The sequence below is a fragment of the Pseudophryne corroboree genome, chromosome 5 (genome assembly GCF_028390025.1).
Source record: "Pseudophryne corroboree isolate aPseCor3 chromosome 5, aPseCor3.hap2, whole genome shotgun sequence".
In the NCBI taxonomy this organism is placed as follows: Eukaryota; Metazoa; Chordata; class Amphibia; order Anura; family Myobatrachidae; genus Pseudophryne; species Pseudophryne corroboree.
This window is the reverse complement of record NC_086448.1, coordinates 704,085,233-704,100,482: the sequence shown is the minus strand read 5'-3', so window position 1 is coordinate 704,100,482 and position 15,250 is coordinate 704,085,233. Positions and strand designations below refer to the sequence as shown.

At 45.3% G+C, this 15,250-nt stretch overlaps 1 protein-coding gene across 4 annotated transcripts in view; it reads left to right on the top strand.

The window, feature by feature from the left end:
- The window catches only part of TRPA1 (transient receptor potential cation channel subfamily A member 1), a 227,888-nt gene that overhangs the window by 152,592 nt on the left and 60,046 nt on the right, over positions 1 to 15,250 (top strand). For all 4 annotated transcript variants that reach the window (XM_063923914.1, XM_063923911.1, XM_063923913.1 and 1 more), the window contains 3 exons: positions 7,502 to 7,572; positions 10,986 to 11,154; positions 12,387 to 12,476. In XM_063923914.1, the coding sequence (XP_063779984.1) occupies positions 7,502 to 7,572; positions 10,986 to 11,154; positions 12,387 to 12,476 (330 nt within the window). The remainder of the gene's footprint in view (positions 1 to 7,501; positions 7,573 to 10,985; positions 11,155 to 12,386; positions 12,477 to 15,250) is intronic.

Genomic DNA, 15,250 nt, shown 5'->3' with positions numbered 1-15,250 from the left:
TCTGGCACTGGGGGGGGATGTCTGGCACTGGGGCATATATGGCACTGGGGGGAGATGTCTGGCACTAGGGGGGATATCTGGCACTGGGGCTTATATGGCACTGGGGGGGGGATATCTGGCACTGGGGGGGGGATGTCTGGCACTGGGGGGGATATCTGGCATTGGGGGGGTGATGTCTGGCACTGGGGCATATATGGCACTGGGGGGGGATGTCTGGCACTGGGGCATATATGGCACTGGGGGGGGATGTCTGGCACTGGGGGGGATATCTGGCACTGGGGGGGATGTCTGGCACTGGGGCATATATGGCACTGGGGGGGGGGGATGTCTGGCACTGGGGGGGGATGTCTGGCACTAGGGGGGATATCTGGCACTGGGGGCATATGTGGCACTGGGGGGGGTATATGTGTACCTGGCACATGGGGGGGGGCTATATTTGGCACCGGGGGCATGTGAGTACCTGGCACCGTGGGGGAATATCTGGCACTGGGGTCATATGTGGCACTGGGAGCACAGCCCTAGCAACAAGGACTACCTCCTAGCAACGAGCATGACACCCAGTGCATGAAACACCTGACAACGAGCATGACACCCAGTGCATGAAACACCTGGCAACGAGCATGACACCCAGTGCATGAAACCCCTGACAACGAGAAGGTAATTGAAAAGTAATTAGAAGCTTTACTGTAGGACTTAATGTGTAATGGGCATTACGGTGTGTGGCATAATGTATCACGGACATTGCGGTGTGTGTCATAATGTGTCACAGGCATTACAGTGTATGGTATACTATATCGCGGGCATTGTGATATGTGGTATAATGTCTCAGGGTCATTGCAGTGTGTGGCATAATGTATCACGGACATTGCGGTGTGTGTCATAATGTGTCACAGGCATTACGGTGTATGGTATACTATATCGCGGGCATTGTGATATGTGGTATAATGTCTCAGGGTCATTGCAGTTAGAGATGAGCGCCGGAAATTTTTCGTGTTTTGTGTTTTGGTTTTGGGTTCGGTTCCGCGGCCGTGTTTTGGGTTCGACCGCGTTTTGGCAAAACCTCACCGAATTTTTTTTGTCGGATTCGGGTGTGTTTTGGATTCGGGTGTTTTTTTCAAAAAACCCTAAAAAACAGCTTAAATCATAGAATTTGGGGGTAATTTTGATCCCAAAGTATTATTAACCTCAAAAAACATAATTTACACTCATTTTCAGCCTATTCTGAACACATCACACCTCACAATATTATTTTTAGTCCTAAAATTTGCACCGAGGTCGCTGTGTGAGTAAGATAAGCGACCCTAGTGGCCGACACAAACACCGGGCCCATCTAGGAGTGGCACTGCAGTGTCACGCAGGATGGCCCTTCCAAAAAACCCTCCCCAAACAGCACATGACGCAAAGAAAAAAAGAGGCGCAATGAGGTAGCTGACTGTGTGAGTAAGATTAGCGACCCTAGTGGCCGACACAAACACCGGGCCCATCTAGGAGTGGCACTGCAGTGGCACGCAGGATGTCCCTTCCAAAAAACCCTCCCCAAACAGCACATGACGCAAAGAAAAAAAGAGGCTTTTTACTGATATTTGGTGTTTTGGATTTGACATGCTCTGTACTATGACATTGGGCATCGGCCTTGGCAGACGACGTTGCTGGCATTTCATCGTCTCGGCCATGACTAGTGGCAGCAGCTTCAGCACGAGGTGGAAGTGGATCTTGATCTTTCCCTAATTTTGGAACCTCAACTTTTTTGTTCTCCATATTTTATAGGCAGAACTAAAAGGCACCTCAGGTAAACAATGGAGATGGATGGATTGGATACTAGTATACAATTATGGACGGACTGCCACGGTTAGGTGGTATAAAAAAACCACGGTTAGGTGGTATATATTATAATAATAATACAATTATGGATGGACGGACTGCCTGCCGACTGCCGACACAGAGGTAGCCACAGCCGTGAACTACCGCACTGTACACTGGTTGATAAAGAGATAGTAGTATACTCGTAACAACTAGTATGACACTATGACGACGGTATAAAGAATGAAAAAAAAACCACGGTTAGGTGGTATATATTATAATAATAATACAATTATGGATGGACGGACTGCCTGCCGACTGCCGACACAGAGGTAGCCACAGCCGTGAACTACCGCACTGTACACTGGTTGATAAAGAGATAGTAGTATACTCGTAACAATTAGGATGACACTATGACGGTATAAAGAATGAAAAAAAAACCACGGTTAGGTGGTAGGTATATAATAATAAATAATACAATTCTGGTCGGACGGACTGCCTGCCGTGTGCCGACACAGAGGTAGCCACAGCCGTGAACTACCGCACTGTACACTGGTTGATAAAGAGATAGTAGTATACTCGTAACAACTAGTATGACACTATGACGACGGTATAAAGAATGAAAAAAAAACCACAGTTAGGTGGTATATATTATAATAATAATACAATTATGGATGGACGGACTGCCTGCCGACTGCCGACACAGAGGTAGCCACAGCCGTGAACTACCGCACTGTACACTGGTTGATAAAGAGATAGTAGTATACTCGTAACAACTAGTATGACACTATGACGGTATAAAGAATGAAAAAAAAACCACGGTTAGGTGGTATATATTATAATAATAATACAATTATGGATGGACGGACTGCCTGCCGACTGCCGACACAGAGGTAGCCACAGCCGTGAACTACCGCACTGTACACTGGTTGATAAAGAGATAGTAGTATACTCGTAACAATTAGGATGACACTATGACGGTATAAAGAATGAAAAAAAAACCACGGTTAGGTGGTAGGTATATAATAATAAATAATACAATTCTGGTCGGACGGACTGCCTGCCGTGTGCCGACACAGAGGTAGCCACAGCCGTGAACTACCGCACTGTACACTGGTTGATAAAGAGATAGTAGTATACTCGTAACAATTAGGATGACACTATGACGGTATAAAGAATGAAAAAAAAACCACGGTTAGGTGGTAGGTATATAATAATAAATAATACAATTCTGGTCGGACGGACTGCCTGCCGTGTGCCGACACAGAGGTAGCCACAGCCGTGAACTACCGCACTGTACACTGGTTGATAAAGAGATAGTAGTATACTCGTAACAATTAGGATGACACTATGACGGTATAAAGAATGAAAAAAAAACCACGGTTAGGTGGTAGGTATATAATAATAAATAATACAATTCTGGTCGGACGGACTGCCTGCCGTGTGCCGACACAGAGGTAGCCACAGCCGTGAACTACCGCACTGTACACTGGTTGATAAAGAGATAGTAGTATACTCGTAACAATTAGGATGACACTATGACGGTATAAAGAATGAAAAAAAAACCACGGTTAGGTGGTAGGTATATAATAATAAATAATACAATTCTGGTCGGACGGACTGCCTGCCGTGTGCCGACACAGAGGTAGCCACAGCCGTGAACTACCGCACTGTACACTGGTTGATAAAGAGATAGTAGTATACTCGTAACAATTAGGATGACACTATGACGGTATAAAGAATGAAAAAAAAACCACGGTTAGGTGGTAGGTATATAATAATAAATAATACAATTCTGGTCGGACGGACTGCCTGCCGTGTGCCGACACAGAGGTAGCCACAGCCGTGAACTACCGCACTGTACACTGGTTGATAAAGAGATAGTAGTATACTCGTAACAATTAGGATGACACTATGACGGTATAAAGAATGAAAAAAAAACCACGGTTAGGTGGTAGGTATATAATAATAAATAATACAATTCTGGTCGGACGGACTGCCTGCCGTGTGCCGACACAGAGGTAGCCACAGCCGTGAACTACCGCACTGTACTGTGTCTGCTGCTAATATAGACTGGTTGATATTTAAAGAGATATTAGTAGTATACAACAATACTATACTGGTGGTCAGGCACTGGTCACCACTCCTGCAGCAAAAGTGTGCACTGTTAATTAATATAATTGTACTCCTGGCTCCTGCTAACAACCTGCAGTGCTCCCCAGTCTCCCCCACAATTAATTATAAGCTTTTAATTTATACATTGATGACTGTGCAGCACACTGGGCTGAGCTGAGTGCACACAGACTGAGTCACACTGTGTGACTGACTGTGCTGTGTATCGTTTTTTTTTTCAGGCAGAGAACGGATATAGCAGAGAGAAGTGAACGGATATTATATTATATTAAATAAAAGTTAACTAGCAACTGCACTGGTCACTGACTGTGGTAAACTAACTCTGTCTGCGACTCTGCACAATCTCTCTCTATCTAATCTATCTATCTCTATTCTAATGGAGAGGACGCCAGACACGTCCTCTCCCTATCAATCTCAATGCACGAGTGAAAATGGCGGCGACGCGCGGCTCCTTATATAGAATCCGAGTCTCGCGATAAAATCCGAGCCTCGCGAGAATCCGACAGCGTCATGATGACGTTCGGGCGCGCTCGGGTTAACCGAGCAAGGCGGGAAGATCCGAGTCGCTCGGACCCGTGGAAAAAAAAGTGAAGTTCGTGCGGGTTCGGATTCAAAGAAACCGAACCCGCTCATCTCTAATTGCAGTGTGTGGCATAATGTATCACGGACATTGCGGTGTGTGTCATAATGTGTCAGGCATTACGGTGTGTGGTATACTATATCACGGGCATTGTGGTATGTGGTATAATGTCTCAGGGTCATTGCAGTGTGGCATAATACATAACGAGCATTGCGGTGTGTGGCATAGGGTATAACGGGCAGGGCATTGCGGTATGTGTCACAGGCATTACGGTGTATGGTATACTATATCACGGGCATTGTGGTATAATGTCTCAAGGTCATTGCGGTGTGTGTCATAATGTGTCACAGGCATTGTATGTGCTATAATGTATCAGGGGCATTGCAGTGTGTAGCATAATGTATAACGGTCATTGCGATTCCTGTCATAATGTGTCGGGGGCATTACGGTGTGTGGCATAATGTGTCACAGGCATTACGGTGTGTGGCATAATGTGTCACAGGCATTACGGTGTGTGGCATAATGTGTCGGGGGCATTATGGTGTGTGGCATAATGTGTCATGTGCATTATTGTGTGTGGAATAATGTCTAAGGGCCATTGCAGTATGTGGCATAATGTATACTGGGCATTACTATAAGGAGGAAAAATGACAAATAATGTAAGGGGCATGAATCAGGATTATTTTTCTTTCCTGTGGTGGCTAACGTCTGGGCGTGCAGGTTGCAAAACTGGGGTATAAGGTAGTCTTTTCCTGCAATACCACGCCCCTTTATGAGAAACCACGCCCATTCCAACAAAACCACACCCCTTTTTTGCAGCGCGCGCCGAAGGCGCGCGCATATTTATCCCTTTCTTGCTCCCAATTATGCGGCGGGTGGGGGTGGGGGTGGGGGTGGGGGGGCGCCAAAGAATTTTTTGGCTTGGGGGAGAAAAATTTCTAGTTACGCCACTGACTCTGACTGATGTCTAAGTGGGTTTCTTCAGCCAATCAGCGAGCGCTACGTTGTAGCACCCTCCTGATCGGCTGTGTGCTCCTGTACTGTCTGACAGGCGGCACACGGCAGTGTTACAATGTAGCGCCTATGCGCTCCATTGTAACCAATGGTGGGAACTTTCTGCTCAGCGGTGAGGTCACTTTCGGTCAACCGCAGGGCAGAAAGTTCCCACCATTGGTTACAATGGAGCGCATAGGCGCTACATTTTAACACTGCCGTGTGCCGCCTGTCAGACAGTACAGGAGCACACAGCCGATCAGGAGGGTGCTACAACGTAGCGCTCCCTGATTGGCTGAAGAAACCCACTTAGACATCAGTCAGAGTGGGTTTCTGGCATTCGGGGAAAGGGGGCCCATGTGCAAACATGGGTCCCCTTTCAGTGCGTGGCTCGGCTCTCCGTTTTTTTATTTTATTCAAGTACGTGGATTACAAATGGATGCTACGAGGAGCCTGGGACCCTGGATCTGGTGAGTAGAATTTATTCAACAGGTACCCCATGGATTCTACTGGAGAAGAGGACCGACCCTCGTGTGAACATAAGGTAAGTATGTATGTATGTTTGTGTGGATGCATGTAATAAAACTTTACTTTCAAGGTGTGTGTGTATTGTCTTTTTTTGGGTATTTTTTTAGTAGTAGTACTACAGGTACCAGCGGGCCCGTTTTTCCGCCACATGCTGGTACTTGTGGTTCTCCAAGTACCAGCATGCGCGGGAGGCTTGCTGGGCCTTGTAGTACTGCTACTAAAAACAATATCTTTTCATTTTCACAAAAGGCTATCAGCCCCCCATCCGCAGCCAATTGGATGGGGGGGACAGCCTCGGGCTTCACCCCTGGCCCTTGGGTGGCTGGGGGGGGGACCCCTTGATTGAAGGGGTCCCCACTCCCCCAGGGTACCCCGGCCAGGGGTGACTAGTTGGATTTTTGATGCCACGGCCGCAGGGCACTATATAAAAGTGACCCCCGGCTGTGGCATTATCTGTCCAGCTAGTGGAGCCCGGTGCTGGTTTTAGAAATACGGGGGACCCCTACTTTTTTTGTCCCCCGTATTTTTGGAATCAGGACCAGGCGCAGAGCCCGATGCTGGTTGCTTAAATATGGGGGAACCCCTGTCATTTTTTTCCCCATATTTCTGCAACCAGGGTCGGCTCAAAGAGCCCGAGGCTGGTTATGCTTAGGAGGGGGGTCCCCACGCATTTTTTTTCTCCGTTTTACCGTGTTTATTAAAAAAAAAAAAAAAATGAACCCCAGCACGGATCACACAGATCCGGCCGAGATTCATTGTGATAAAGTCGGCAGTGTTTTGCTAATCACTGCCGTAAAAAACGGGAAAAAAACACGAATGACATCGACATCGGAACAAATGAAAAATCCGAATACGACAGCTTAGTAAATTAGGCGTAATAAATTCAAAAAGTTGCAGTTTTACACTTTCGATGTCATTCGTGATTGAACTTTGACCTTTTTCCGAAAATTACGAATGTTAGTAAATATACCCCTATGTGTGTGTGCATGGTGCGGCGCATGTGCAGTCTGCAGTATATGGGAAGGCACATGAATCTGCAGGTCAAAATAGCAGCATTTGTACCACATACCACCCAACATTGGGAGAAGTGCAAGAGGGACATCACTTCGCAGGATTGATGCGATCGCTATCCACGCCCTCGTTTTCCGTCACTATGGGGGCATGGCCAGTGTTCTGTGAGCTGCTGGCATGCCCCCCGTCCTTCCGTCTCTAGTGAATAGATGCACAGTGTATATTCACCGCTGCTCTGCTAGGCAGAGCAGTGAGTGCAGGAGCCTCCCCCCCCCCCCCCCCTTACAGTTGGGATGTATGGAACCAGTCGAAGTGGAGAGTTGGGTTGATCAATGGCATTTGTTTTATAATAGATTAAAGGCAGAAAGCAGGTTATTTAAAAAAGTTATATTCTTTTCCTTTCACAACAAAATTTGTATATTACATCATCTGATTTTTTTCCATTTACTGATATAGGCCATGGTTCACCACAAGCGCGTGGAGCTCCTCTCTCACCCAGTCTGTAAAGAATACCTGCTCATGAAATGGTATGTATGGGATGTGTATGAAAATGCTGCTTTTGTTGGAGTTGACAAATCTTCAGTTTCTTTGGAGGTGTCATCATTGATAGAATGAAGATTAAGGAAGAACGCCACACCCCTCCCCCTCCCCATTACACTGGAAGCACAATGTTGATTCATCCAGCACGGGATCCAGTCAGCATACCAGCATTCGGGATGCCAGCAGTCAGAATCTAGACAGAAGGCCAGCATCAGGATCCCGACATGGATCACAAAGTCGGTGCCAGAATCCCGACTGTCGGCATCCCGATCTTCAGTATGCCGGGGAAGGTTATGGTCAGGCTTCGGGGAGGGGGGGTGGTAGGTTTAGACTTGGGGGCAGGGTTAGGATTAGGCTGGAGGTCCGGGAGGTCAGGGTTAGGCTTTGGGAAGGGGGGGGGGGGAGGTTAGGGTTAGGCTGTGGGGGGGGGAGGTTAGGGTTAGGCTGCAGAGAGGGGGGTGGTAGGTTTAGACTTGGGGGAGGGTTAGGGTTAGGCTGCAGGGTCGGGAGGTTAGGGTTAGGCTGTGGGGGGAGGTTAGGGTTAGGCTGCAGAGAGGGGGGGTGGTAGGTTTAGACTTGGGGGGAGGGTTAGGGTTAGGCTGCAGGGTCGGGAGGTTAGGGTTAGGCTGTGGGGGGGAAGGTTAGGGTCAGGCTGCAGAGAGGGGTGGTGGTAGGTTTAGACTTGGGGGGAGGGTTAGGGTTAGGCTGCAGGGTCGGGAGGTTAGGGTTAGGCTGTGGGGGGGAAGGTTAGGGTTAAGCTGCAGGGAGGGGGGTGGTAGGTTTAGACTTGGGGGAGGGTAATGGTTAGGCTGCAGGGTCGGGAGGTTAGGCTGTGGGGGGGAAGGTTAGGGTTAGGCTGCAGGGAGGGGGGGTGGTAGGTTTAGACTTGGGGGAGGGTAATGGTTAGGCTGCAGGGTCGGGAGGTTAAGGTTAGGCTGTGCAGTGGCAAACGCAGGATTTGCATGGGGGGGTTTCCAGAACTGGGCGGAGCCAATCACGGGGGTGGGGACTGAGGCGACCCAGTATATGCTGGGTCCGTAAAACTAGTGTGTCTGTGTGTGTATATATATATATATATATATATATATCTACACACATATATATATATATATATATACATATATCTACACACACATATATATATATATACATACATACATACATACATACATACACACACACACACACACACACACACACATACATACATATACACGGGTGGTCTTCAGTAAGCCGGCGGTCGGGCTCCCGGCGACCAGCATACCGGCGCCGGGAGCCTGACCGCCGGCATACCGACACTTATTCTCCCTCGTGGGGGTCCATGACCCCCCTGGAAGGAGAATAAAATAGTGTGGCGCGCGTAGCGTGGCGAGCGCAGCGAGCCCGCAAGGGGCTCATTTGCGCTCGCCACACTGTTGGTAAGCCGGCGGCCGGCCTCCCGGCGCCGGTATGCTGGTCGCCGGGAGGCCCTCCGCCGGGAGATCGTAGCGAACCCATATACACATATACATAGCATATTAAACATGCATACATATATATATATACACACACACACACACACACACACACACACACACACATACAGTACACATATATATACACATGTATATATATATATATATATATATATCATATGTGTGTGTGTGTGTGTGTGTGTGTGTGTGTTTATATGTATGTATGTATGTATGTATGTATGTATGTATATACATGTGTATATATGTAGGCACATGGATATATATGTACTATAATTAAAATAAAGTAAACTTTTATTGCACTTGCAAGTGCCACCAGGAAGACAGCAGGCTGCAGAGGATGCTAGACAGTCATTAATAATGCTCATGCAGCTGGAAAAAAAAAAAAAAAAAAAAATTTCTTTTTTTTTTAGTGGAGGGGGGTTTTGCTGTGGGGGGGAAGGTTAGGGTTAGGCTGCAGGGAGGGGGGTGGTAGGTTTAGACTTGGGGGAGGGTTAGGGTTAGGCTGTAGGGTCGGGATGTTAGGGTTAGGCTGTGGGGGGAAGGTTAGGGTTAAGCTGCAGGGAGGGGGGGTGGTAGGTTTAGACTTGGGGGGAGGGTTAGGGTAAGGCTGCAGGGTCGGGAGGTTAGGGTTAGGCTATAGGGGGAGGTTAGGATTAGGCTGCATGGAAGGATGGTTAGGGTTAGGCACTAAGAAGGGAGGGTCAGGCACTAAGGTGAGACAATTAGGGTTAGGCTGCGCGAGAGATGGTTAGGGTTAGGCACCACCATGAAGGGTTAATCTGCAGGGTGCGCAGGGGGGGGGGGGGGCAGGGTAAGGCTGCAGGGAGGGAGAGTTAGAGGGGGTGACAGGGTGGGTTAGACTACTTACATACCAGGTGTTAAGGTTCTGCATGTCGTGATGCCACTGTTGGTATTTTAATCGCTGTCATCCCAAGTGCTGGGATCCCGATACCATCCCTTTCAGCACTGTAAGAGGTGATAAACATTCTGCATTGGAGCAAAACTGACTGAAAATCACATAGGTAAATTGGCATTTGAGTGCTGAGCAAGCTACATTTCAGAAAATAGTATTCTGTCTGATAGTTTTAGGGGTTGAAAGGGGGATTATTAGCAGTAATATTAAAATGTATTTCTCTACTGTAGTTTCAACATTCTGTGAAGTATTTTAGACTAGGGTCACATATAGCAGCCAAGCGGGACCAACTTGGCCGGAAGAAGCCTGCACATGGGCACCTATGCATGCGCCCACACATATTCGGTGGTGCCACCGCCGTCGGATCCAACTGAAGTATGCTGCAGTTGAGCCGGGTGGCAGGGCGACGGGATTTCAGGATGAACACATACATTTGAATGTATGTGTTCACACACTGCGGATGTGCCCCACTGTGTTCTATTGAAATCCCATTGTGAAGCTGCCAGATCCTGTTCTGCGGCATCCGACAGAACAGGGTCCGTGTGATCACAAAACCCTCCTTCCGACCAAGTGGGTCCCATTTAGCGGGACCCCCTTGGCCGCTATGTGTGGTCCTAGCCTAACAACTGTGAGCAAGTCATAAATAAGATTATTAACAAAGTGGCAAGATAGACGAACAAATTGATAAGATGGTGCTTTTCCAATCAATCCCTATGAGATGAAAAAATGCCAGTAAGATGAATAAAGGTCCAGTAATGGGCTATACCAGTTTCAGCAACTGCAGAGGTTTGGTGGGATGACTACAGCTCATGAATGAAGATTATTATTAGTGCTTGAGAGATGAAAGAATGGAGTTTTGCAATTCTTCCATTATGATACTCCAAACATTAGCTATATCGTGATGGATAAGAGCCTGATTGAAGTAAAGGACATTGAGGATGTCTTTTGGGAGAACACAGCCAAAAAACTTGTCATTAATATTTCCAGTTTTATATATTCCCTTGCATTTCAGGATGGCTTACGGATTTAAGGCGCACCTCATTAACCTTCTAATTTACTCATTCGGGCTTATTCCTCTAACTCTCTTAATAATGAACGCTGTGCTACCCAAATCCAACAATTCAACTGCAAGTTTAGAGCCATCAGAACTTGAGACAAGACATGAGCCACTACAACTTCAGGTATTCTGTGGTGCTAACCCCACAGTCCTATTTTTACATTGTGATCTACATTTCTGCTGCATTTTGTTATTTAAAATACTATTAATTATGATTTACCCACTAAATGTTTTTTGTTTATGAAGATATGTCTTGGAAGCATTTATTTTATGTGATTAAAGGAAGATGAAAGGTGCAGAATAAAGAGAAGATACCAATAGATCAAAGCGTGTTTAATATCAATGAAATATTGAGTACTGTACTACTTACAAACATGTGTTGACACAATTACTGTGAGCCTGTGTTCTAACTCTTACCATGCAGCACCAATGTTAGGACAAGGGTTCATACACTGTGCAAGATAATAATAATAATTTTATTTATATAGCGCTCTTTCTCCAGTAGGACTCAAGGTGCTTAACAGATACATAGTATAATATAGTACAGAAACAATGAAGAACAGAAAAGCTTTTCATAAAATACAGAGGCATGTAGATACTAAAGGGACATTATGGAAATGCTTGAGTAAACAGGAAAGCCTTGAGTCTACTTTTGAAGGATTCTATAGTTGGGGCCTCTCGAACCGTGCGGGGAAGTGAGTTCCATAGAATCGGTGCCGCATGACTAAAAGCTCGACCCCCAGATGAATTACGGTAGATTCTAGCTACTGCTAAAAGTCCTTTATCTACAGATCGCAGTAATCGAGTGGGGCACTATGGGGTCAGAAGCTGCTTCAGGTACCATGTAGTGCTTTGAATCTCAGTAATCCAATCTTGAAGATATGGATGTGTGTCCAGAGTAGCTTATGTTATAGTAGAAATAAATCAATATTTCAAAAGGCGTATTCGTGCATGTATGTAAGTACAGAAACATATCCCACTGTTATTAAATACGATTTGGTCTGTTGGGTTTTTCTTTCTATTTCTTGCTTCTAAAGCCCTTCGTGTTGCTTAGGTGAAAAGATTATCTCATCTGTGGAAGTAAAACTTTTATACATTTTCCAGGACCTACAGGTATTGAGCAATCAAACTGTCAAATTTCCAACAGTAAAGAATGCACTTACTCTTAGTCTGATACTGGAAGTTGACTGACCCAATATATTATAGTACCTTCTTTGTCTCCCAATCAGCTCCTAACTCTCATTTTTCAAACACAGCATGTAACATGGCAGTTAGGAGCTGATTGGCTGGTACTTTATCTCTCTTCACTGCTAAGTGCATAGACCCTTTAATCTTCTCTACATCTTTTATCTGCAGGACTCATATTTCACACGCATTTGCATGAGTATTGTGATGTTCATGAGTATTCTCGGGATTTTGAAAGAGCTTGTACAGATGGTCCAACAGGTAATGTATACAATGAAGTCATGCCTACAGTACAACATAAACAGATTACTAGCAAAGAGTGAACAATTTTATAAAGTTGTCTGATACTAAATGGCTAAAGGTGTCTGATACTATAATAAAAAGGGGAAAAAAAGGGGAAAAAAAGTGACTCATGTGCTCTGATCTAAGATTTAATATGAACAAATATTTGAATCAAGGATATACAGGTTGAGTATCCCATATCCAAATATTCCGAAATACGGAATATTCCGAAATACGGACTTTTTTGAGTGAGAGTGAGATAATGAAACCTTTTTTTTTTGATGGCTCAATGTACACAAACTTTGTTTAATACACAAAGTAATTAAAAATATTGTATTAAATGACCCCTAGGCTGTGTGTATAAGGTGTATATGAAACATAAATGAATTGTGTGAATGTACACACGCTTTGTTTAATGCACAAAGTTATAAAAAATATTGTCTAAAATGACCTTCAGGCTGTGTGTATAAGGTGTATATGAAACATAAATGCATTCTGTGCTTAGATTTAGGTCCCATCACCATGATATCTCATTATGGTATGCAATTATTCCAAAATACGGAAAAATCCGATATCCAAAATACCTCTGGTCCCAAGCATTTTGGATAAGGGATACTCAACCTGTACTTTCAAATAGAACCTGCATTTCCAAACATATCTTTACTCTATAGAAATCTCATAACGAATATATAATGAGATCAATATACATAAATATATGAATAGAGATAAATTAAGGAGTAATTGAATACTGGCTTAGCGTGGGATTAATATTACAAAATTGTTTGTGGACATTAGAATAAGGCACGCCGACACACATTTTTAAATCTTTATTCACATCTATCAATTCTTATGCACTTCTATATGTTTTGTCTATGTCAATGATTTTAACCTTTATGTTTCGCCTCAACTTGTAGTCTAAAGAAAGACAATCTATCGTTTTATGAGAATAATAATAAAAGTTAAGTTTTAAGGAGAAGTGGAAATCAATCCACCCCTCCCTGTGTGCACCGATAATACAGTTAATAAAAAAGTAGGCTGAAGCTTCTTCAGGATATACAGGGAGCATAATTGGTCACCACACTAGTTAATATAAGGACCGTAACTAGTGTGCCTTCCACACAGCGCAGGTGGAACTGGCAGCTGCCGCAATGTCTATTTTGCCGGCACACAACCGGGAAGTTTAGAGCCGCACAGCATCTCTGTGCACTACTGGCGGTGCAGTTACTACTGCACTGGGAGTGAGCAGCACTGGAATCTGTCCACCGGCTCCATCCGCAGTACTCACAGGAGTGACAGCAGTGCAAAGTCCTGCCACTGCCTGGGTCATCTGTCTCAGTAGTTGCAGGGTGACGGTCCACATTTCGCTCTGCCCCATTGTATGCCGCACCTCTCTCCTCACTACGGTGCCGAACAGCCACTGCCGTCCGCGACATGGTAAGCACAGCACCTCTCTTTGCTGGGCACCTCACACAGTGCTGCCCGCTTTGCTCCCTCTCTCTGCTCGCCTCTCAGCCAGCTGCCGGGTGCCCTGTCTGGAGGCACAACACAGCACAGCTCCATTGTCCCAGCACCCGGTCTGTGGGGATCTTTTATTTGTGAACTCTCCTCTGGTGCCCGGATTCTTCCCACTTTGACGTGCGGGGCTCCTACTGAGGTTTGGAAATAACTCCTACAGTCCGTTTGCCGTTTAAAAGTGATATAAGTTTATATAGGAAGTCTCTTGGGTCCATATAGAGATCTTTCAGTGGGGTGTCACTTGTGTAAGGGGCTCTACCATGGCGTAACGTGTATAATGGACTCTTCTGTTGCGTAACTTGTAGAAGCGGTTCTACTGTGTGGTGTAATTTGAATAACAGACACTACTGTGTGGTGTAAAGTGACTTAGTGCTATTCTGTGGCCATAGCCCTTCCCCATGAAGCCACTCCCTTATATTTGTGACGTGCTCACACTGTGCCTAGAAATTGAAGGGGAAGGGGTCAGCAATTCTATTTCTGGCACAGGGCACCAAAATGTCTAGTTACGGCTCTGGTTAATATATAGGGTTATTTAAAATAGGGACCAAGTTTGCCAGAGGTGAGGGATGCCAGCCGGGAATGGCTGTATTTTTAGAGTGGCAATCGTTTGCAAGGCAAAACCAGGTTGGCTCTGCCTTGCAAAGGATTGCCGCTTTGAAAATACGGCCATTCTTAGGCAACATCCCTCAACTCCGGTAAACTTGGACCCCATTACATACATATAATTCACAGTATTAGTTTCCGCAGTGCGTTGGCAGATGACCTCATGGACGGGCTTACAGTGCCATATGCAGAGTAGATTTATGAGCATAACTAAATCTATTCAGTTTTGTTTAAAGCAGATTCACTGAATACCATACCTCCTCCTATGTTGGCAGGACATCCCAAATCACAGAACCCAATGGAACCTGCCCTTGGTTATACCGTGGGCATAGTTTCAGTGGAACTGTGTGGTGGTTGGGGTAGATCTTGGTGTGGTGTGGGTAGATTATGCAAACAAATGCAGGTGTCAAGCACGCCTATATAAGAAATAAAATTCATACATTTAACATATTAATGTTTCAGTTGTGTTCCATAATATTAATAATAATAATAATAATAATAAAAATAATAATAATAATACATATGATATAATGTGTATAGTAGTGGAGTTGGTGGGTACTGTTGCATCTATGCTCTTGTTGTAAATGTAATTAATATACTTTAGTACTGTAGTCATTTGATCGAATTTCTAAATT